Source organism: Humulus lupulus, chromosome 2, assembly GCF_963169125.1.
Source record: "Humulus lupulus chromosome 2, drHumLupu1.1, whole genome shotgun sequence".
NCBI classification, from domain to species: Eukaryota; Viridiplantae; Streptophyta; class Magnoliopsida; order Rosales; family Cannabaceae; genus Humulus; species Humulus lupulus.
The window spans coordinates 39,336,748-39,361,506 of record NC_084794.1 but is presented as its reverse complement, the minus strand read 5'-3'; the positions used below and the strand labels follow the sequence as shown (position 1 = coordinate 39,361,506).

General features: G+C 36.8%; 2 protein-coding genes across 2 annotated transcripts; one reads left to right on the top strand and one right to left on the bottom strand.

Moving 5' to 3' along the window:
* Positions 1 to 1,551: 1,551 nt before the first annotated feature.
* On the top strand, positions 1,552 to 4,898 carry LOC133817701 (pentatricopeptide repeat-containing protein At1g73710). Its single transcript, XM_062250281.1, has one exon. It carries the CDS (start codon positions 1,632 to 1,634, stop codon positions 4,710 to 4,712), a length of 3,081 nt encoding a protein of 1,026 aa, XP_062106265.1. The 5' UTR covers positions 1,552 to 1,631; the 3' UTR covers positions 4,713 to 4,898.
* A 362-nt stretch (positions 4,899 to 5,260) lies between these two features.
* On the bottom strand, positions 5,261 to 7,667 carry LOC133817700 (pentatricopeptide repeat-containing protein At1g03540). The gene has a single exon (XM_062250280.1). It carries the CDS (start codon positions 7,568 to 7,570, stop codon positions 5,672 to 5,674), a length of 1,899 nt encoding a protein of 632 aa, XP_062106264.1. The 5' UTR covers positions 7,571 to 7,667; the 3' UTR covers positions 5,261 to 5,671.
* Between the last annotated feature and the right edge of the window lie 17,092 nt (positions 7,668 to 24,759).

The window sequence follows — 24,759 nt, the reverse complement described above, 5'->3', positions numbered from 1 at the left end:
AAAATTTCCTCCTCAGGAACATTGAGATCATTTGTTGCCATTGTTGATTTGGGAGGCTCTCTGACTGAATAGACTCACACATGTACTGTTTAATGGCTCTCAATGAAAGCACCAAACTGTTGACACTGTTTTTCGTCAACTTAAATAGTAGAGCAATTAAACAGTAGAATACTGGTGCAAATGAATAAAGAGGAAAACTAGAGGATTTTTACGTGGTTCAGCAGTTAACTCTGCCTAGTCCACGAGTCTATATTATTAAGACTTGGGAGTTCTTTGGAACTTTTCAGAGAAGAGTTGCCCAGAGTTTTTCCCAGAAATCAGAAAATCGGTCCTCTACAAATGGTGTTTCCTTCGCTATTTATAGAGAAGGTTGTAGAATTCATTCCCACATATTTCGGGAAGATATTCTGTAAATCAATTTAAATAATGCTATTTAATGTATTATTTCCTACATACACGCAAACGTCCCACGAAGATCGGGAACGGATAACATATTAAATGATATCCCTTAAATATTGGGGTTGTACAATAATAAACATGTTCACACGTAACTGATTATCCCAGATGATTCATCAATCTTTGAGATCAGTATTTGGCATTGAGTTTGCCGAGACCATGAGTCATTCACGAGCTCGCCGCCCAGCTTCGCTTATGCTCGGAACAAGTAGATGTAGGCGATGTTGTCACATTCGAGCTTGTACTTCCCGAGCTCGAACCATCTTGCTTGAAGGCAATTAGTGAAAAATATATTCAAGTGTTGTATCATGTCATTGTGAGCTCAGAGAATATTCAAGACTACACATCCTCGAGGTTGTTCAAAGAGGTGTGATGGTTGGATCATATGATGACCGCATATTTTTCGAGCTCACACCCGACGAGCCCAGTTTTCGGGGTCATAACTTCTTATCTCGAAATCTGAGTGTAACAATATTATTATCATATTAAAAAATGATTTCATACTTAAGTACAATTATTAACAAATATTTGATATTAATGTAATAAAAAAATTTGATTCAATACTTATGTACAACTATTAGTAAAAGTTTGGCGTTAAAAAAATAATTTAATAATTAAGTGCAACTATTATAAAATATTTAGCATTTTTGTTGTAATTATCCCTAAATATTATGTAGAATCAGTATTTGTGTCTAGCATCACTTATAGTAATTTTATCCTAACCTAAGAAATTTTCCTTATAATATAGATAAGAAGTTTAACAAATAATAACTTTTATTTAACAAATAATTTTGGGGAAGTTTGTGATTGGGTAAACTCTTTTATTTTATGTACACTATTTTATTTTGTTATGTGAGTAAGTTGTGATATCAAATTTTTTTATATGACCATATTGATGGTAAAAAAAGTGAGATTATAGTTTATTTGTACGATCTCCAAATGGGTAAAAGAGCTTATCCTAGTATAGCTCTCCCAATAATTTTAGATGCAGTGAAAATTACAAAATACGTGGAATTTTGTCTTTTTAAATTACAAAATTTTACATTTGTAATAATAATAATAATAATACGTGTAACGAGAATGGAATAGAGAATTGAAGAACAGTGGAATATGGGGTCAACCTGGCAGACCCAAAACCCCTTATTTAAGCCCTAGATTTCTGGCAATGAGACTCGATGATGCTGTCTTGTCAGATTTGCAGTTCAAGAGAATTAGGGCAAGCGACATTCCAAAGCTCAATGCAAACTCACGTCTTCCCTCCAAGTAAGTTTCAAAATACCCATTCTCCTTTCAGAGCTGGGCCTGGGGTTTTTCTAGGGTTTAGTCTCCGTTACCAGAATTTAGCAAAGAGACAACACTGTACTATTCCTAATGCCTCACCTACTGACCCCCAAAATGTTGAGTTCAATGTGAGTTCGCATATCCTGAAGGGGGAATCTAGAGGGAAGAGTGTTTTTGTGGGGTTTAAGCTCCAGTGTCACTCGAAAACTCTGGCTTTTCCTACTAAAGTATCTTCAGTTAATGGTAAGAAGAAGAAGAATAGGTATGGAGGTGTATTGCCTTTCATTTTACGCTCTTTGGAATCCAACAATGATATCGAAAAAACGCTCAGTGAATATTGTGAAAATCTTAGTCCGAAGGAGCAGACTGTGGTTCTTAAAGAACAGAGGAGTTGGGAAAGAGTTATTCGGGTTTTCGAGTGGTTCAAGTCGCAAAGAGAGTATGAACCAAATGTAATTCACTACAATATTGTGCTCCGAATACTGGGTAGAGCTCAAAACTGGGATGAATTAAGGCTTTGTTGGATTGATATGGCGAAAAATGGCGTTTTGCCAACGAACAACACGTATGGAATGCTTGTTGATGTTTATGGGAAAGCAGGACTTGTGAAAGAAGCCCTTTTGTGGATTAAGCACATGAGAGTAAGGGGAATTTTTCCAGATGAAGTGACTATGAATACAGTCGTTCGGGTCTTGAAGGAAGGAAAAGAGTTTGATAGGGCACACAGATTTTACAAGGATTGGTGTGTTGGGCGGATTGAGCTGGATGATCTTGATTTTGATTCCATTCTTGATGACTCTGGTTCTGAACTCATTAGTTTTAAGCATTTTTTGTCTACTGAGCTTTTCAGGACCGGTGGTAGGATTTCCACTCCAAAAAATTTGACTTCTTCGGACACTGAAAATTCAATTCGGAAGCCTCAACTGACTTCAACTTACAACACACTGATTGATTTGTATGGGAAAGCAGGGCGTCTGGAGGATGCAGCCAATGTGTTCGGAGAAATGTTAAAATCTGGGGTGGCAATGGATGCTATAACCTTCAATACCATGATATTTACTTGTGGGAGTCATGGCCATTTGTCGGAGGCAGAAGCTTTGCTTGCTAAGATGGAAGAAAGAAGAATATCTCCTGATACAAAGACTTATAACATCTTTTTATCTTTGTATGCTGAAGTGGGCAAAATTGATAAAGCTCTTGAATGTTATAGGAAGATCAGAGAAGTGGGCCTTTTTCCAGACGTTGTAACTCACAGAACGGTAATTCATGTGCTATGTCAGAGAAACATGATTCAAGATGTAGAGACTGTGATTGAAGATATGGAGAAAACTGGTTTGAGGATTGATGAACATTCAGTTCCTAGTATCATTAAGATGTATGTTGAAAATGGAATGATTGATCAGGCAAAGTCTTTTTTTGAACAATGCCAGAAAGACGGTGGGTATTCGTCAAAAACATATGCAGCTATAATAGATGCATACGCAGAAAAGGGACTTTGGGTTGAAGCTGAGGAGGTGTTCTATCGGAAAACAGATTTGGTTGGACAAGAATGGAATGTCATCGAATACAACGTCATGGTAAAAGCTTATGGCAAGGCAAAGCTTTATGACAAAGCTTTCTCCCTCTTTAAGAGCATGAGAAATCATGGGACTTGGCCTGACGAGTGCACTTATAATTCTCTCATCCAAATGTTCTCAAAAGGAGATTTACCGGATCAGGCAATAGACCTCCTAAGCGAAATGCAAGAAATGGGGTTCAAGCCAAAATGTTCAACCTTCTCTGCTCTTATTGGATGCCATGCTCGTCTTGGCCAGCTTTCTGAAGCAGTAGATATGCACCAAAAAATGCTAGAGACAGGGACAAAACCAAATGAAGTTGTATACGGGTCTTTGATCAATGGATTTGTAGAATATGGAAATGTTGAAGAAGCACTGAAGTATTATCACCAGATGGAAGAATTCGGGATTTCAGCAAATCAGATAGTCTTGACGTCGTTGATAAAGGCTTATGGTAAGGTGGGGAGTTTGGAAGGTGCCAAGGCGCTTTATGATAGGATGAGAGGTTTTGAGGGTGGCCCTGATATTATTGCATCCAACAGCATGATCAATCTCTATGCAGAACTTGGAATGGTATCTGAAGCAAAGATGGTTTTTGAATATTTGAGAGAAAAGAATTTGGTTGATGATGTTTCCTTTTCAACCATTATGAATCTATACAAAACCACGGGCATGCTCGAAGATGCCATCCAAATAGCGGAGGAAATGAAGCAGGCTGGTTTAGTAAAAGACTGTGCTTCATTTTCCATGGTCATGTCATGTTATGCTGCCGGTGGACAGCTGCGCAAGTGTGGTGAACTATTGCATGAAATGGTTACCCGAAAACTCCTGCCGGATCCTTGGACCTTTATGGTACTATTTACCGTATTGAAGAAGGGAGGTTTTTCAATTGAAGCAGTAAGACAGCTTGAGTCATCTTACCAGGAAGGTAGACCATATTCTCGGCAAGCTGTCATCACCTCTGTTTTTTCTGTAGTGGGTATGCATGATTTGGCACTAGAGTTCTGTGAAGTGTTCACAAAAGTAGATTTGAATCTTGATTCTTCGGGGTATAATGCTGCAATATATGCTTATGGGGCAGCTGGGCAAATCGACAAGGCTCTAAACATATTCCTGAAAATGCAAGATGAGAGCCTGGAACCAGACGTTGTAACGTATATCAATCTGGTTGGTTGTTATGGAAAAGCTGGAATGGTTGAAGGTGTGAAGCGGATTTACAGTCAATTAAAGAATGAAGATATTGAACAGAATGAATCTTTGTACAAGGCTATCATTGATGCCTACAAAAGTGCCAATAGGCAAGACCTTGCCAATTTGGCTAGCCAGGCAATGAAATTTGCCCTTGAATCGGGGCAATGCACTGGATCTGAAACTGAAGAAGAGTCTGATCAAACTTTTTCAGATCTTGAAAGTGCATAATTATTTAAAGTTCGAAGCTTTCTAGGCTATAATGTGACCAAAGACACCAATATCCATTACTGTGGGCGTTAGGAAGATAAATAGTTGAAAGTATATTGAAAAAAAAATGTATGTAATTTGTGCACTTCCATGTATAATCGTAATGTTTCAAATATTCCAATAGTGAATACAAGTATTGTTTTGATACTCTTTTTTTTCAATAATACTTATATGATATTCTGTATTTTAAAATCATATATATTTTTGATACTTAAATTTGATAAATAAAATTTAATCTATGCTATTAAACTGTCTTACATGTAATTAAATTTGAATTTGAAACTCGTATAATTAAGAACAATTGATTAAATTATTAAATTTTATGATACTAAATATGTACTATTTCAAAATAAATAGTTTCAAATTAACATTATAAATACATGGTACCAAAATTATACTTTACAAAAATATGAGATACCAAATTATTACCTAAGATAAAAAGGCAATCATATTTGTGTAAAAAAACAAAATAACTACAATTTTAGTGCTAGTTGAGATTAGCTCAAGTGTTGGACGAGTTCGAATTCCGAATATTTATTTACGTGGGTTAGAATTGATTGCATCAGGTAGATAAATCAAAATGATAATAGTAATGGTCCTAATGGAGGAAAGCCGTGGACTAAAAATTTATTGGCATTTACATAGCCTTAATAATGGCTCTGAAGGAATAGGGGCGTGGGGATGGAGACCACTTGGCATTGTCAAGGACAGGGTAGAGAAAGAACAGAATAAGATATGTTTTGTAATTGGCAATGCCCTATTCATTTGTTTGTTTGATATTTCCATCACATTCCTTGAAAACTCCTCACCTCAGAAATTGATCAATCACAAAATTTATATCATAAAAATGGGGCCTAAGTGAGGGGCACACCACACCTGTGATACTAACCCGGTGAATTCTCATCCATTACTTTTGATCCTCACCCCACATTTCCTACACTAGGAAATTTGGTCCCCCCATTAACATTTTGATAATCTGCACCAAAACTGTAATCCATTTCACCATTAGTTTCGATCCAGCTCTTGGCCGGCATCTTTTTAACCCCTCTATCTTTCATCAGCTTCCTTATCTTTAAGGCATCATTCCACCGTCCGACTGCTCTATACAAATTAGCCAGAAGAACGTAGCTCAAGTGGCTTTCAGGTTCCATTTTCATCATTTTTTTGGCTATTCGCTCTGCAGTATTGGACTCGGTGCAAGTGGTGCAAGCACCCAAAAGAACTGGCCAAAGAGATGATGCATTCCTACAATCTGCATTCTCGATCAAATGCTCAGCTTCTTCTAAAAGCCCAGCGCGGCATAGGAGATCAACCATGCAATTATAATGTTCAGTACCAGGCTTTATTCCATAATCTGTTCTCATTAAATCAAAGTACTTCCTTCCCTGATCAACCAAGCCTGAGTGACTACAAGCAAAAAGAACCCCAACAAAACTTATGTAATCAGGCTTAATACTATTTTCAATCATGTCTTCAAATAAGCCAGTTGCTTCTTGGCCTCTTCCATTCTGAGCCAACCCACAAATCATTGAGTTCCAAGTTATCAAATTTCTAACTTGCATTTGAATGAAAACACTAAGAGCGAAATCTATACATCCACATTTCGCATACAGATCAACTAGAGCTGATTCTACAATAACATCCCTCCAACCACCCCTTCTTACATACTGGCAGTGGACCTCTTTGCCTTGTCTTACAGCTGCTAAACCAGCACATGCCCGAATAACAGTTCCAAAACTATAAAGGTCAAACTTTTCCATCGTCCTGAATAGGTTGACAACAGATTCAAATTGTCCATTTTGACTGTATACTCCCAACAATGCAGACCAGGAAACTGAGTTCTTTACCATCATCCGATCAAAAACAGTTTGAGCTGCGCCAACTGACCCACATTTCCCATACATGTCAACTAGGCTACTCTCAACGACCACATTTCCACAAAGTCCGCAAGTAATGACCTTAGAATGCACTTCTTTACCTTGTCTTAGCCTCCCCATATTACCACAAGCAGTCAACACCGTTCCAAATGTAAAACCATCCGGCAACAACCCAGCATTTCTCTGCATCGAGTAAAAGAGCGCCAAAGCATTTTCAAACGAATCGTTCCTTGTCGTAGCTGAAATAATCGATGTCCAACATATAGCATCTGGTTCAAGCATTTCATCGAACACTTGTTTTGCATCTTCCAATACGCAATTCTTCCCATACATGTCGATCAACGAACTAACAATTACATCATTCGAGTCGAACCCACGTCTCGACACCATTGCGTGAAAGCACTGACCAAGTCTCAAGTCCCGAAGCTCGGAACAAGCTTTGATCACGGCAGATAAAGTGAACCCGTTTGGCTCAACCCCGATCCCAATCATACCCCAAAACAGTGCAATTGCTTTGCCGGGTTTTCCCGCTCGAAGATACCCAGTAACCATTGAGGACCAAGAAATGACATCTTTGACAACAAGATTCTCAAAAACAACCCGAGTCTCCAAAATATTGGAACCCAGCTTGAAATACAGAGCAAGTAAGCTATTCCCCACAAACCGATCGGTCTCGAGGCCAGACTTAACGACATGAGCATGAATTTGTAGGCCGGCCCTGAAAGAAAGAACCTTTACGCAAGTTTGTAGAAGGGAAGCATATAGAATCGGCTTGACCGTGATTTCGCCAGAATCAATGGAGTTCAGAACTCGAAATGCATCTGGAAGAGAACCCACCTTGCAAAGTTGGCGAATTCGGGATTCTTTGGGTAATGGGTTAATGGTATTCTGAGGATTGAGGTAAGGGAGAGAGCTGCAATGGCGTTTAAAGAAGAACTTCATGAAAAATGGTGACGTGACTAGCGTGAGAACAAATAAACAAATATAGATTTTGATGACTGATTAAGGTGCTAAGAGGATCTCCAACTTTGACATTAAATTTGATGTCATACCAACATTAAATTTATTGTTAAAAACTAGTTTCACTCCAACCACAATACTAAAACCTACATAAAAAAATTCATAAATTATTATATTATTTTTTAAATAAATTGAATATTCTTTTTATTATTATATTAATTTATCAAAATCATCACAATAATTTTCCACATTTTTGAATTATTGTCTTTGTATCTGATAAGTTTCATTTCTATATTATTGCTTTTCATTTGATTTTGGCGTGTTTAATTTTAATTTTTCAATGCATGTTTAAGTTTGTAATGTTTTTATTGTGTAACATTGACTATGATTTAAGTTTATAATATTTTATTGTATAATTTTGGGTATGTTTCATATGCATTACTATGATTAATATTAAAAAAAATTGTAATGTGATTGTGAATGTTGAGAATGTGTACTATTGATTATAATGAGAATGTGACATTTAATGTGTTCAATTTTAATTTTTTTAATGTGTCTTTAAATTTGTAATGTTTGTATTGTGTAATATTAAAAAAATATATAAATATTTAATAATGTTTTATTTAAATTATAATTAAAAAAATAATTTGTGGTATATATAAGTTAATCTCCACCTAATAAACTAAATTCTAAATTATATATATAATAATATAAATATATATAAATAATAATATAAATATATATAAAATAATTATATATAATAAAATAATAAAAGAATGAAAAAAAAAAAGAATGCCGTGTGCTACAGTACACGGCTTATATGCTGTGTATTGTAGCTAACACAGCAAAATACAGTAGTAAATAGGGTTACCTTGGAGAGATATGTGCACTAAATATAATATTTTGCTGCTACGTAGGAGATGCTCTAAGGCCAACACCAATCACACGGCAATACGTGAACAGCATATATACAGCTCCAACCCAACCCCCATTTAACCGTTTATCAACAGTGCCACGGCATATATGTCGTGCACTGTTCACACGGTAAATTTTTTTTAAGATAATATATATATATATGAACATAGGAGTATTATTTTGATAATTATTTTATGTTGGAATTTTTAAATTATAAATATATATAATTTAATTTTTTAAATAAAATTTCAAATATTTTATAATTAGTTTTTTATATAATTTATTTTAATTTGTGTGAAAATTCTTACTCTATACTATAAATAAAATAAAATTAATATTGAAATTGATTAAATATACAAAAGATTATTAAAATATTACAAACTTACATCCTAATATTAAAATGACATTTTTACTTAATTGATTAATTAAATAAATAAACTATAAAATAATATAATAATAAAAAGAATATTATATTTTATTAAAAAATAATATAATAATAAATAATATATTTTTTGGTGTAACTTTTAGTGTTGTGATTGAAATAGAAAAAAAATATAGTGCTAAGATTTTTTAATTTTGGTGTTGATGCAACACCATAATAGAGTAATGAGTTGGAGATGCTCTAACGGCTACTATTTGGCTCCAAATATTTTTATTTAAAAACAAAATACTAATAATTAGGGATCAAAACATAATCTTAAATTTTAGGAAAATGCCAAGGGGCCTGTGATCACCACATTGATGATAATTTAATATCGGAGACTTATTAGTGTCGTAATAAAACATGTTAACAATAATTTAGAAACTAATCATTTGACGGTGGTTGACAAATGTTTTTTTTTTTTTTAAAAAAAGAAAAGAATATCAATGTATGCAGTTCCACCATATGGTGTTTAATTAATAAGAGGTTAAGGTGAATGTTACGTACCATTTTCTCATTATTAACTCTTCTTGGTAAGTTCTCAAAAACTTTTACAATGGTAGATAAATTAGTCTTAATGACCTGTGTCGTTGCCATCGTTGATTCCCCTTTCATTAAATGGTTACATGAATTGAGTTCTCAATAAATAATTCAACAATTAGTTTGTTATGTTCATTTACATTGTTTTGACTGTTTGTAAATTATATAAGAAAATTATTAATTTTGTCGTTTATAAATGTGAGTTTAACTAATATGTACATTGTTTTTATTTTTGGTTAAATTAAAGTCATTTAAAATATCTAACAAAAAATAAAAAGATAAAATTATTTAAATAAAGTAAATTAATTAAAAGAAATTAAAATATAATATATAAATCAAAATAATTTCTCTTCACATATTTTAAAATTAAGATATTTACAATATAAATATCTAAATTGTCAAGTTTGTACTGATATATACCAAACCTCAAAGTTGGTGACAAAAATAGTCAAATTCTAATTTTGGACGGATTTGTCAATACTCAATTTGATAACTCAGTTAACTATCTAACAATATTTTCACTAGTTTAAACAGCTGCCACATGTCATTATTCCATTGGTCAAACTAATTATTTATTTAAAAAATCATTTAAATAAATTTCAAAATAATAAAAAACTAATTAAAAATATATTTTAAATAATAAAGGTTAAAATTTTAATTAATAAAAAATTAAAAAACAAAGTTTTCTCTATTTCTTTTTTCTTTCTTTATTTCTTCTCTTCTCTCCTTCCAGACGTTTCGCTCTCTCAGAGCGACCTCCTCCGGCATTGCTTCAAACAACAAATGGCTTCTCCTGTTATCTATCAAATATATACATATGATCATATTCAGGGAGAAACATGATATGATGAGTGGTTTATACTTGGGATTATTCAAGATGAGTGCCTGCCACCACTTTGGGCACTCATTTGAATAAGAAATATGTGCATAGATATAAAATGGTTACTAACTAATAAATAAAGACAGTACACAGTTATCAAAATGCTCATCATCATCTCCACATAATCAACACAAATAGTATTCATAAGTTCATCCCAAATTAATCATACAAACAAAATGCATTAACCCAAAATCATCAAACAGATCTCAAACAAAAATAAAAACCAAAAACTAAAAAACATAATATAACCAAGAATAGATTCTTAAAAAAAAAATAACGATTTGGCTAAAAAACAATTCTCAAACAAACATACGAAGCTCACCATTTGCCATTCCTAAAGCAGCTCCCTCGCTACCAGTCCGCCTAGTTTGTGGCCCAGATCTAAATGTCCCAAGCTCTGTCAAGTGACCGTTGACCCAATCTCTCTTGTCTGTGAGGAAGAAAAGGAACATCCAAAGCTACGTGTCGTCTCCTGCTAGGGAGAAGACGGTAGAAGTTGAAGGAGTCCTCGACAGTCCTCCGCGTCTTCACATATGCCTAGTGTTGGGAATAGGCTTCACAAACCTTTGTTTGTATTACAACTCAATGACAAAATTATACAAGTAAATCAATTTCATAGAATAGTTAAATACAAATTACATAAACACAATGGATAAAAGTTTAGAGTAGACCTTCCTTAAAGAACAAGCCCTATGGACATAAAACCACAAGCTGTGATTTAATGTGAGATACAAAAGTGATAAGACTTGACACAAATAAAGATTTGTTGTCCAAAAATCTCTATTCCTAGCCTTCCTTTGAAGATGCTTGAAGCTACAACCAGTGGAATGAGATTGTGATTCACAAGCCTTGGATCTCCATGTAATTCAAGCTTTATTGATGAAGATCTTGGAGAAAACTAGTAATCTTGGAGCTAGAGAGAGAGTTATTCTTTAGTGAGAGAAAGAGGTGTAACATCCTCCTAATCCAGGACTGTTACATTGTGTAATTAAATAGTGCTTAACTCGCTAAACGAGTCATTTGGACTTAAAATGTGTAATTGAAACCAACCACAGGTTTAGGTACTAAAAATTTCGATCAAAAGTCAATCATCTCATTAAAAGAGTTTGAGTGCAATACATGGGATCCCAATAGAGTTTAAAACTGTTACAAACTCAAAATGAATACAAAAGCCGACCTAAGCGGCAAAATCATGGTCCAACCCTAGTTCCAACTGATACCCTGGGCTGTGGCGGTCGAGTAGGCCGAATATGTATACCCTGCCCCTGAAGCTCTCCAACTCATGGCTAGTCCAGCTTTTCTTTTCCTTTACCTGCACCATTTAGCACCCACGAGCCATGGCTCAACAAGAAAACATTATCATGCTCATAAGCAGTAAATCATAAAATCACATAATCATAATTAGAATGCCTAGTAGTAATAACCATACTAGTGCATGCAATCAATCCAGATAAGTGACTATAAAGCCACGCTAGGGCCCATTGCCTAAATCCATGTATAACTAGCCCTAGGCCTGGCCAAGTGCACTTGGCGCTTATTATTTCATGCAGCCATAGGGCCGTTTAAGCATATATCAGGCTTCCAGGTTAGCTTAACCACATCGACCGGCGTTCAACACGCTATTGCCGCCCTTGACTCATAAGTTGACCCTTTAAACCCTTGACTTATAAGCCAAGCCTTGTAAATCCTCGACTTATAAGCCGAGTCTTTTAATCAGATATATCCTCGACTAATAAGCCGAGATTTTAATCAGATACCATAGACAGGTCATCGACTTATAAGCCGAGCTTTCAATCAGATACAATGGATAAATCCTTGACTTATAAGTCGAGATTTTCAGTCAAATATAATCGATAACCCTCGACTTATAAGTCGAGACTTTCAGCCAGATATAACAGATAACCCTTGACTTATAAGCTAAGCTTTTCAATCAAGCATACATATAAGTAGTCATTACTTAACATAGGTAAGCACTGTGCAATGACATGTTTAATAAAACATTCTCAGCATGGTTATAACCATGTTCTATAATCGGGCCAAGCTCTAAACACAGAACGAGTGCAATTTTCTTACCTCAGGTCTTGAGTAAATAGTGGATGACGACCTTGAGTACAGTCCTTTCCTCCCAAGCCTAATGGTTCACCCTAGTCACAACCATATCAAGGAATAATCATCAGGTTATGAACTAATAAAGGCTTCAGGACCAAGTCCTAGCCTCTGGGACACTAAATTCCACTAACCCAGGTTGTAGAACCATTCTCGAGCCCTTAGGTTTGGGTTCCCAGCACCCAAAACCTACTTTCAAAATTTTTCCCCAATTAGAGCTGCGGCGCCCCCCACTAAGGGCCACGATGCTCAATAAGTCAGAGAGCCCGTGCCCAAAAATCACTGGACACGCGTTGTTGCGCAACCTGCCTAGCGCCGTGGCGCCAAGGCGGTTGGAGGCACACCCATGTTCTCTGAGTTCATGAGGGCTGCGACGCTCTAAGAATAACATCACGATCTGACCCCGCGAGCCCAGAAAACCAGCAATTTTAAAGAATCACCAACTTCCCAAAAATCATTCCAAAATATGATTTTAACCAATTTCGACCATAATAGTGGTCCCAGCAGCTTAGAAATACAGCAAACCAACCTTATAACTCAACTGAACACAAAATTCAATAAACTTCAAAACTTAAAAGAAAAACAAACCAAGAACTCAAATAGTTTAGTTACCTCTGATGGAGTTCGATTCCCAATTGGATCTTAAGTTTAAATAGCTTCCAATCCCACCAAAAGATTGCCTCAAAACTCTAAGGAGAAAAAGTTTCTCCAAAAAATCTCAAACCAACTTAGAGAGAGAGAGAATGTGAGGAGAAAGAGAGAGACTGTTCTGTTTGTTTTCTAAACTAAGTTGATAAACTTCAGCTAACTTAAGGCAACCCATGGTCCAAATGACCATAATGCATTCACTCTCCTAAAATCCTCTCAAAGCCCATAAAGGGAAAAATCATCATTTACACTCCTGTCTCACAATTCACTTAAAATCCCTAGTTAATTATGCTAAACCCAGAATATCACTATTTCTCTCAAAATACGACTCATACTCTAGTGAGTCCCGGTAACTCACCAAAATACCCCTTGGCTCACCCCGAGCCGAGTATAAATCCCCCATTGTGACTAAACCGCTATCTTGCTCAATGGACTGGCTCCTACCGAATATCTCAAATATATACAAATAATAATGTGATCTTAATTATATAATATCATATAATCACAGTTATACCCTCAACGGGTCAAGATTAAAAATATGCCCCTTTAAATAAAAGCGGACATGTTTCACACATTTAATACACTTAAACATGCATAATCATTCGTATGATAATATAACTTACACAATTCTCACGATCACATAAATATTCAATTAATTCACATATAAACACATAATATTCCAATAATGCCCTCCTATCCCCCTAATCAAGGCACTAAGCCTTATTAGGAATTTCGGGAGGTTACGGAGGTGAGTGATCAAGTCACCAATTAACTCATTTGAACACTGATTGGTAAAATAAGTACACAAGTGTACGTGGTCGTGTCAAGTAATAAATTGCAGAAGAACGGATATCGTCCCACAGAGACTATTAACCAATTACCAATAATCACTTTTCATTTTATATTTGGTGATTAAAATTGAAATGAATAATTATAAACTACGAACACAATTTAAATAAATGTAAATTATTCAGTATATCAAAAGATAAAATCAATAACAAAAAGTCTAGAGAATTAATTTTATAAACTTTTCATTCTATTAATTTTACAAATCATTTCTAAATTTCTTCTTCCTATTCTAATAGAAGGTTAACAAAAATCGATTCCTATTCTTTTTCAAGATATAAGATCTCAACCTATATGCAAGTTTTCTATATCTCTGTGATAAACTTAAACACATAGCAGACATTAAGAATGCTAACCTAATTGCTACACAAGTCATACATGTACTCTCGTCCAATATGTAACCTATGTCTATATAACAATAGCATATTTCATCCGCATCTTTCGAGTTTTGAATCAAAATCATAAATCAAGCAAATAGTGATCAAGTATTCACTAGCATTAAGTATCTCATAATAAAATTAAATCAAAATTCAAGCGATTACATTAACCCCTAGATAGATGATTTAGTTCATATCGGACATGAATAAAACAAAAGAATAATTATTCATACTCATAAAATTTAAAAGCTTGAAGAAGAAATAAAAATATGAAATTGCAGAAAAATAATGTCGCATAATCAGAATTGCTCTCAAAATTTGTAATAAAAAATCTGAGCCTAATTCCTTTTTAAAACCTAAATTTTGAATTTATATATAAAAAAAGAATTCTTCTTTGTTGGCAAGGTGGGCCGCGACTTGGCCCTTCTTAGGTCGTGGTCCGTGGTATTTCGAAATCTATTTGGGTCTTCAGGCGTCGCGACCCTCTTCACCCAGGCTGCGGCCCGCGTCTTCATTCTCCTCCTGGAATTGCCTCTGTTTCCTCTAGCACCGCAACTTATAAGAGCAAGTCGCGGCCCTAAAACTCCCAACAAGTTAGGCAGCCTCTGACTTTGTGAAGCCGTGACTTGCTTTACCAAGTCGTGACCCTAATTCCTTGTATGCCATTTTCATTTTTCTGCTCTTTTCTCCACCTCAAATAGTCTCGACTTCCCTTGGATGATAAAAACTAATGCCAAATGATTACAAATATCATAAAATTTCCCACTTTTGTCCACCAACTTTGCTTCTTTCCATTCCAACCTGCGATTTATAGCAAGAACCTAAAAACAAAACATACAAAAGCATAATACAGTACAAAACTCACAATTTTGACTCGAAAATAAGGCTAAAACACATTCTAAAACTACCCTAAACTAGACTTATCAAATTCCCCCAAACTTAATCTTTGCTCGCCCTCGAGTGAAGAACGCAAACTCATAGAACATAACTAAACACCACACATTTTTAATGTGAACCCAATGAACGAAAAAAAAAATTATATGCCTCCAAGTCATGAATGTAGATCACATAATTCTCAGAATTTACTAAACATGAATTAAAACCTAGAATTTCAGTCAAACTACTCATCTAAAACACTTTAATTTATCAACATCCATGACAAACTACTCATGCTTAATAAATAATACACTCAACTCATTCATGCACATCAAATTTGCAATTCTCCAATTATTCCATAAGCTCACTTACTTGCCATTCTCCACTAATATAAATCAAAACGTGCTCAGAAATCAATAAGACTTTGTAAGCTTATATTGTTAGGGTTAGGTAAAGGTGGATAAGAAGATACTTTTTAAGCTCAAAAATACCATAAGCACATGACCAATCTAAGTACAACCAAATCCCAAATATGTGTTCCCAACGATTCCCTTTATTATTTTTTTTTTCTAAATTTACAGAGAGATATTATACTAAACTCCCCCAAACTTAATTTTTTTTTTCATTATTCAAGGAATGAGTGTAGTTAATTTTTTTTTCATATCTCTCTCTCTTTTACTTTTCGAAATTCTACAACTATAACAAAATTAAACCCCCATTACAATTCATCCCCTCATTCACAATTCACATGTTCATAGTATAGTAACAGGATGGACAATTAATCAAGGTTTTACCTTTGTCCTCAAACAGTGGCAAAAGAACAAAAAGTAACAATATTAAGCTCAACAAGGGTAATCAAAGGATAACTAAATTCAAGGTTGGCTAGAAAGGCTCAAACGATCCAATTGATGGCCTAAATCATTTTTATGTTCAAGCATGATATATTATTTCGCCTCAAACAACAAGTAAGCAAGTTATAGAATTTATAATTTTCTATCAAAGCAATCTGCAAGCCCATTCAATATGCATAAAAAACTCAAGTACACAATTAAAAAATCATGAAAAAGTTTTCAATAATGTTAATGTTGACCCTCAATTTGGTCAACGACACGGAGTCACTAAAAACGATAGAAATAAGATGAACTGAACTTAAGAAGGTAAACGACACCAAGATTTATAGTGGTTCGGCCCCAAAGAATGGTAATGACCTACGTCCACTTCATGTTCTTATTAATGTAGAACTTCAAAACCTGCGATCAGTGAACTAGGGTTCATGAGTTTCACGAGGTTGATGATGCGTACAAGTTTTGTAGATAAAAACACTATCTTTCTCTCTTTATTACAGATGATTCTCTCTGAATACAAAAAAAATTGCCTCCTTTAAATGAATCCCATGAGTCCTATTTATAGGCTTAAGGATATACATGTGGGCCTATGGGCCGTCCTTAACTTGTGTTACAAGCATGTCTAAATAATAGCAGAAATAATAATATTTACATATAAAGAAAGTCAAATATCCAAGAAATATCTAACTCATAACTGTATTTGAATTCTTGCTTCGGTCCTACAAGCAAATCGAGTCGCATATGTCAGCATATCTTCTTCCTTACTGTTCAACACATTCCTTGCGCCCATCGAGCAACTTAATTTTCTTCTTGATAATTTGGTCGTTGGTCGATCAGTTCTTCAGCAATAATCAGTCATGTGTTATCCACATGCCTCCCAATCGTGCCATGTCATCACACAAATATTTTGGGTAAACATTTGTCCCCCAAGTTTATTTTAATGCGATTAGCATTTAATAAACTTATTCGACCAGCAATCCAGCTGACCCATCGCATCTGTCAGTACTTACTTTTTCGAAAAGGTAAGTCATCATTGCCTTTCCGGTTCCCAGACACGTTTTGATGGTTATTACGATTCCCTATGCATTGAAAATTGATTCTCATCATTACTTTGCATAATACTTCGAGCAATATAAATATAAGCCCCCTCATTTCTTTTCATTTTTTACCCGAGTCTTCTCTCTCCTCAAGAACACTCAAGAAAACCTCTAAGAAACCTAGTAACTTCAATTCGACCCGAGGTACTCTTCGATCAACTTCAAGCACCACCTTCATATTTCTTTCAACAATCCGTGTTTCAAGTAAGTTTTTGAAGCTCCTCATACTTTTACAACATATTTCATGTATTTCATTTTCACGACTGGGTTTATACTGTTCTTGAGAATTTTTTTGGTTAATCAGGTTTAGGCAAAAATACATAGGATGACTAGGCTAGAGTAGGGATTTTAGGCAGTATAACGTACAAGACAATGTTTAGAAAGATTGTTGAGATGTATTTACACTGATTTCAGGTCCAAAATTGAAGTCAAAATTCAATTTTGGATGTTTCGAAAAAACTGAGTTTTTCCCGCCTATTTTTCGGAGTTGAAAAGTTATTTCGAAAAAAACTTTTCACAATCACTTTGATATGTTTTTCCAACCTGCTCGCATGTTTATTATGTTTTTATCAAGATGTGTTGGTCGTATAAAAACTTAACTTTTATACACGATCAGAGTTGTCCTTGCTTTCCTTTTTTTTTTTTCTATCTATTGGTCGTAGATTCTCACTTCCCATTTGCTCTTCTCAGATATTCATGCATGATCCCTGGGGAGGTGACAGATCGATAGACGACGATTTTCTTGCTTTGTTGTTCGAGGATCAAGAACAAACTTCTTTATCTTTTCCAGAACCTCCGGCATCACATCCAAACCTTACGACTAGTCCTTCTCGCACTCCTCCACATAACCAACTGAACATGGGTAGTGTAAAACACATAGCTCACAAAAAAAGAAACCCACAAACTCACCTACCAGCTAGCCTGTGTCCAATACTGAGGGTCCTACAAATGACCCTCAACCCTTATATTTTTCACCACCAGAAACTCAGCCCAAGGCTCGTCCATGCGATGACCCTCGAGCAGAGGTAGCCTGATACATTGCCCCTCCAAGCGTCATATCGACTAGGATGGTGGCTAAGTATCTCAAGAAGTATGGGCTTCCTGGGATCAATTAATACAAACCTACACCCAACCAGAGGGCAAACGTGTCCGGAGGTGCCTACAACACTTGGTCGAGGTATCATATAGAAGGGGGCAATCTTTCCCTTGCATGAATTTTTCTTGGAGGTGGCCAATTATTTTGAGGTCGCCTGTAACTCCCTACTTCCTTAGAGCCATTACTAAGTGAGTTTAAAACGTGCAATTAACTCGCTAATTGAGGTTTTAAGAAAAAAGTGTAGTTAAACCATAACTGAAATCACATACTTTAAAAATATAATCATTCATTGAAAATTATAAGCGTTTAACATTTGGGATCCCAAAATACTATTTAGAAATATTTACAACTCAAAATATAACTAAAGTCGGCTAAACGAAAAAATTTAGGTTTAATACAAACATCTCCCAAAAATACCCTTGGCCGTTGCAGCCAGGCAGGCCAAACATGTACGCATCGCCTCACGCTCTCTGTACTCATGGTTGGTCAACTTTCTTCTTGCCCTTACCTGCACCATAGAGCCCCCGTGAGCCGAAGCCTAGCAAGAAAACTCACACAAGTAGATAACATATGCATATCAATCATTCAACATATAATCAAGCCGCCAACAGGCTAAACACATACGACCATGTCTTCCCAGGTGCTTTACCAGGCCCTGGGTTCGCGGTCTACACCGTGAGGATATCCCAAGTATCCTATAGGGTCTCGCCCTGGAAACTCGCACTCCGCGTGCTAAATGCTGCGCCCGTCCCCTTGCCGTACTTGGCCTTCGCCGTTCCCGACTCTTGCCGTTCATTCACACATGTATGCACACATAACATAATTAAACAAATACTTAAACACGTATAAACATAATCAATAGGGCTATGCTCTGCAACACAATCATATAGGGTCGTGCCCAGTAACACAAGCTATAGGGCCTTTCCCTGATCTACGGGTACAACAGTTTTCTTACCTGTGTCCCGAGCTTTCCAAGCACTGATGTCCCGAGCACAGTCCCCTAGTCCGAGCCTCGCTGAAAGCCTAGCCAAAACACATCAAAAATTTCCATCCATCAAGTTCTAATCCACTAAATAGCTTTGGATCATAATTCTAGTCTCCGGGACCTTGAATTCTATCAATTCGGGTGATAAAATCCATCCCGAGCCTTAACTTTTGGATTCCCGAGCCTAAAAACTCTTTAAAGCCCAAAAATACACTAAGTGCGCGACCCCATGAGCCCATGTTGCGGCCCGCCTAAACCACAGACCCCCAACCACAAAACAGGGTAGGCACGCCGCGGCCCAAGCTTGGGCATGTTGCGACCCACCCTTCTTCCTGTCCTCCAACCTGTTCTACAGGGCCGCGACTCAGCAAGAACAATGTCGCGGCCCGACCTTCGAACTCAGAAAAATCCTCCATTTTTACCACGAAAACCCAACCAATTTACCCCAAAATCAACCTAACAATCCAACTCAATCATCACAATAGTTCTAGAGTGATCCTAGCAGCAAAACCCAACAGAAACTAACCCCAAACCTCATCTAGAACTCAAAGATGATTCTTCATCTAACTCACATGCAACACTCTAGAATACCATCATAATTCAACATAATTCATCAAGTTCAAAAACTTACCTTGAGCTTATTTAAATCTCTGAATCAATCCCCTAGGTTCCAAGCTTCTAGCCCCCAAAATCCCAGCTTTAAATCCTTAGTTTCTGGTTAGTTCTCACCAAATTCACCAAGCTTCCAAAGAAAGTAAAGATAAAACTGAGAGATGGAGAGAGAGAGTCAGTTTCCTTTAGTTTCTAAATGTTTCTTGGTTTGTCTTGTTTTACTTAACTTAGTCTATAAGGTTACCTCAAAGGCTCGGGGTATCGAAAACGTCCGCGAGGGCAAAATGGTAAATTTCCCTAATATTCCCTCCTTATCATTCTAACTTCAAATATATCTCCAAATATTTACTTCCATAACCCGATAACCCCATAAAACGACCAATATTTGAAATACCCCTCGACTCGCCCCAAGTCGGGTTTTCGACCCTGTTGTGACTCTCTAGCTAACCGCTCCCTAGGACTGTCTCAGAACGTGCAACACAGATATATCACAAATATATCATAATAATCACATTTATGCCCTCAACGGGCTAAAATTACAAACTTGCCCCTAATAACCAAACGAGGCCCACATGCATATTTAATTCATCTAAACATGCATTTCTAATCACATATTCATCAAATTCACACGTTAACACATTAAATCACTTATTGCCCTCCAGGCATGCTAATCAAGGCCCCAAGCCTTATTAGAAAATTCGGGACGCTACATCGCCTCTTTTGAAATAACTCCCAACATATATAGAGTACTTTAAACACTTTATATCTTATACAACCATAAAAAATGGCCTGTGCCTACCCCTCACGAGATCAACTATCTGTTCGATCTCAAATCCAACCCCAATCAAAGCAATACAGGGTTTTTCCACTTCTACCACCAGGAATCTTCTCGCACATTCCTGACTGACATAACCTACAAGTCCAATGTTGGAAAGTACTTCCAAGAGTACTTCCTTACAACCGACTTGGTCGCAGACATCATGGCCTTCACACGAGGAGGTAAACTTTTTAATCTATGTTCGACATTTATCTAGTCGCTTTGCATTTTTCCCTTGTTTTAAGTTGGCTTGCATTGTACTTAGGTCCATGGTATCGACCGAACCCTACTCTAGAAATCGAGATAAGAGCCGTAGCCCTGTCCACCATGACGAATATAGAAAAAAGCTTCAAATAGCTGGTTACAGAGAACAATTTGAGGCTGGTCGGCCTTTTAGAGCCTCGCCAGGAAGTGAGGGAGTCTACTGTGGGGAGTGCCACTCGAGATGGCACTGAAGCACAGGAAAACCTCGAGCAACAACAAGATGTGTCACAGCCCTAAACACGCCGACCAACGGGAGTGACCATTCGGGAACAAAGTCCCAACACTCGTCCAGCCAGTACCCCTCCCCAACATGGGAGGGGAAAACAAAAATGACCTGAATATACTGGTCCAATACTCAAATCCTTTGATGAGAACGATATAGATATTGCACTCTTAAATTTATGACCAGTAGTTTTAATTTGGACTTCTTCGAAGCAGATAGTGAGTGTAGTAGTAGTTCTTTAAATAATGTAGCGACCAGTAATTGTAGTTCGGGTATATCACTTAGAATTCCTTTTAGTTTGTTTCCTTAACATGCCAAACTATTTCTTGACTTATCTGCTTTTTTTCTTGTCTTGTAGTCATGCAGACTGATGACACCTTTGACATCTATACCTCTGGAGGCAAACCGACCAGCTCAAAGAAATCGAGCAGAAAAAACACTGGAGATGTCAGCGGTGAACCTTCGCGGAAAGGACGCGATCAGAGGATCCTTCAACACCTACTCCTTCCAAAACCACTACATATCCTCCACCTCCTCTTGTCATGCCCTCTAACGACCAGGGGGTTCTGGCAACAAAGTCGTTGAACAATGCCTGTCGCTTAGCCAACGATAGAATTCAAAAGCTAGCCAAACACTGTCGCAACCAAGAAGCTTTTGTTACTCTCTCCTCGCTGCCACATAACCAGATCCTTGGTCGGGGGTTAAACGAAATCCTCAGCGTAAGTTCCTTGTGTTTAGTTATGTTCAAACAAATGGTTGGCATCACACCGATGAAATTAACACCAAACATGTTGAGGAGATCAAGGTGTGGGAGGCTAAACTCAAGGCGACTGAAGACAAAGCTGCCAATTTGACTGAGGAGCTGAAGAAGAGCCAATAAGATTTGGCTAAGGCTGTTGCTGCCAAGGAGAAGTTTAAGGAAGCCTCCGAAACCAACTACAAGGAAGCAGCCAAGCTTCAAGAGGATCTGGAGGCAAGCATGAAGGAGGCGAATAGCCTAGAAGGACGAGTGAAGCTGTTCGAAGAGCAAAATTCCCAAAAACTAGAGAAGTTCCGAGGAGCCGCCTTCACCAGCTTTTATATGTTCTAGAAGAATAACCCCGAGGCAAACTTTGACTATCTTCTCGAGCAGGAAAAATAGGCAGAACTTTCCAAGTGCACTGCTCGCTTAGAGGAGGAAAAAGATGCCCCAGAGTCACGGTAAATCTTTTTGGCAACGGGAATCGATGGTGCCGAGGAAGAAGCCGATCCTTCAGTCGATAAACAGCCTCAACATGACTCCCCTTCAGCTGCACAGTAAATATTTTTGTTTATGTAATTAAAGCACTTGAATAGATTGTTCGTGGTGTTGAGACAATTTGCTGCCTAAGTTGTAAAGAGCAGAAATTGCTCGTGGTGTAAATACATTTCATTTAGATATTATAACAGTTGCACATTACTATTGCTATTATAACAACTGCTCGTATGACCGAACTTAGCATAACACTTTATTATGATTTACAAAATAAATTAAAAATTCTGAAAAATGTTCTAAGTGTTGTAGTATGCTTTCCCTTATTTTGCTAGAGTGTTTACATATGTTTATGATATGTATATGCTTTGTCGCTTAATATCTTATATGCCCCCCCAAGTGATCGAGGAGTTCAAGGTTCTTGGTCACTTGCCATTGACCAATACCTGTTCGAACATTACTGCTCGTGTACGTATAAACAATTAATGATAATATAGCAAAACAACTCACGTAATGAGCAAATATTTGTAATAAATACAATAATTGGCAAGAATAACTGGCTGTGCACAATTCCTTTTATTTCTCGTAAGAAATGGACAAAATTCGTGTCTGTATGTGTGATAAAAAATTGATCTTACACTTATAAGCGACCAACCATCAAACTGGCGAGCCCTTGTTCAAAAACTTGTAAAAAGTAGAATTAATATAAGCCAAATATTTAAAAATAATTGTTCATTGATAATACTTACACAGGTATTCTCCATTCCAATAACGAGGAACGAGATCTCCATTTAAGCGAGCAAGTTTGTATATGCCTGGTTTAAGGATTTCTTCAATCTGATATGGACCTTCCCAGTTTGGTCCAAGTACTCCAGCAGCCTGATCGCGAGTGTTGAGAAAAACTCTTCTAAGTACCAAATCTCCCACGTCAAACTTTCTTTCACGTACTTTAGAGTTAAAATATCGAGCGACATTTTGCTGGTAAGCTACAACTCGTAGTTGGGCTTGCTCATGCCATTCATCAATCAAGTCCAAAGACTCCATTAATAACTAGGTATTTTCATTCTGGTTGTATGTCATCCTTCTATACGATGGTGGATCTAACTCAACAGGTACCATGGCTTCATACCCATAGGCCAATGAAAATGGTGTATGGCCTATTGTTGTTCGGCGAGATGTTCTATACGACCAAAGTACTTCAGGCAATTGTTTCGGCCATGTTGCCTTTGCTTCTTCAAGTCTTTTCTTTAGTGTGTCCTTCAAAGTTTTGTTCACAGCTTCTACTTGTCCATTGGCTTATGGATGGATGACTAACGAAAAACTCTTCGTGATACCATGCCGCTCACAGAAATTAGTGAATAGGTTGCTGTCAAATTGTGTGCCATTATTTGATACAATATTTTTCGACAAACCATATCGGCATACAATGTTTTTGACAACGAAATCCAATACTTTCTCAATCGTGATTGTTGCGAGTGGTTCAGCTTCAGCCCACTTAGTAAAGTAGTTGACAACAACTACTGCATACTTGACACTCCCCTTTCATGTTGGCAAGGATCTGATCAGATCTATTCCCTAGACTGTGAATGACCATGGGCTTTTCATCTATTTAAGTTCATTTGGGGCTGCTTGAGGATCTTGGAGAATCGTTGGCATTTATCACACTTCTTAACAAATTCCATGGAATCCTCGATCATCGTAGGCCAGAAACACCCTTGTCGGAGAATCTTCTTTGACAAGCTTTTCCCCCAGCATGATATCCACAGAATCCTTCACGTACCTCATACATCAATTCCTTAGCCTTTTCCTTGGAGATACACCATAATAAAGGCATTGAGTATCCCCGTCTATATAAGATTCTATCGAGCAGGATAAACCAAATTGATTGCCTTTGAAACGTCCTTGCCTTGTTCCTATCTGCAGGTAATAATCCTTGTTCGAGATATTGTATGATGGGAGTCATCCATGTATCAAACACTTGTATTACCAGGGAGGATTCTTCCACTCGAATGCTAGGTGATGATAAGCGTTCAACCGGTACTATGCTTAAAGTGTCATCATCTTTGGTGCTTGCTAACTTGGCTAAGGAATCGACGTTTGAGTTCTAGTTGCGAGGTACTTGTTGAATTGCATAGTTCTCAAAGTGTGCTTGTAATTCCTTTGCTTTGTTCATATATGCAACCATTCTAAGATCCCTGACTTGATATTCTCCAATAATCTGATTAACTACTAACTGGGAGTCACTATATATTTCTAGTGACTTTATGTTCATATCTTTTGCAAGTCTCAAATCTGTGAGCAACGCCTTGTACTCCGCTTCATTGTTGGAGGCCGTAAAGTTGAATCTGATTGCACAGTGAAACCGATGTCCCTTTGGAGTCATTAAGATCAG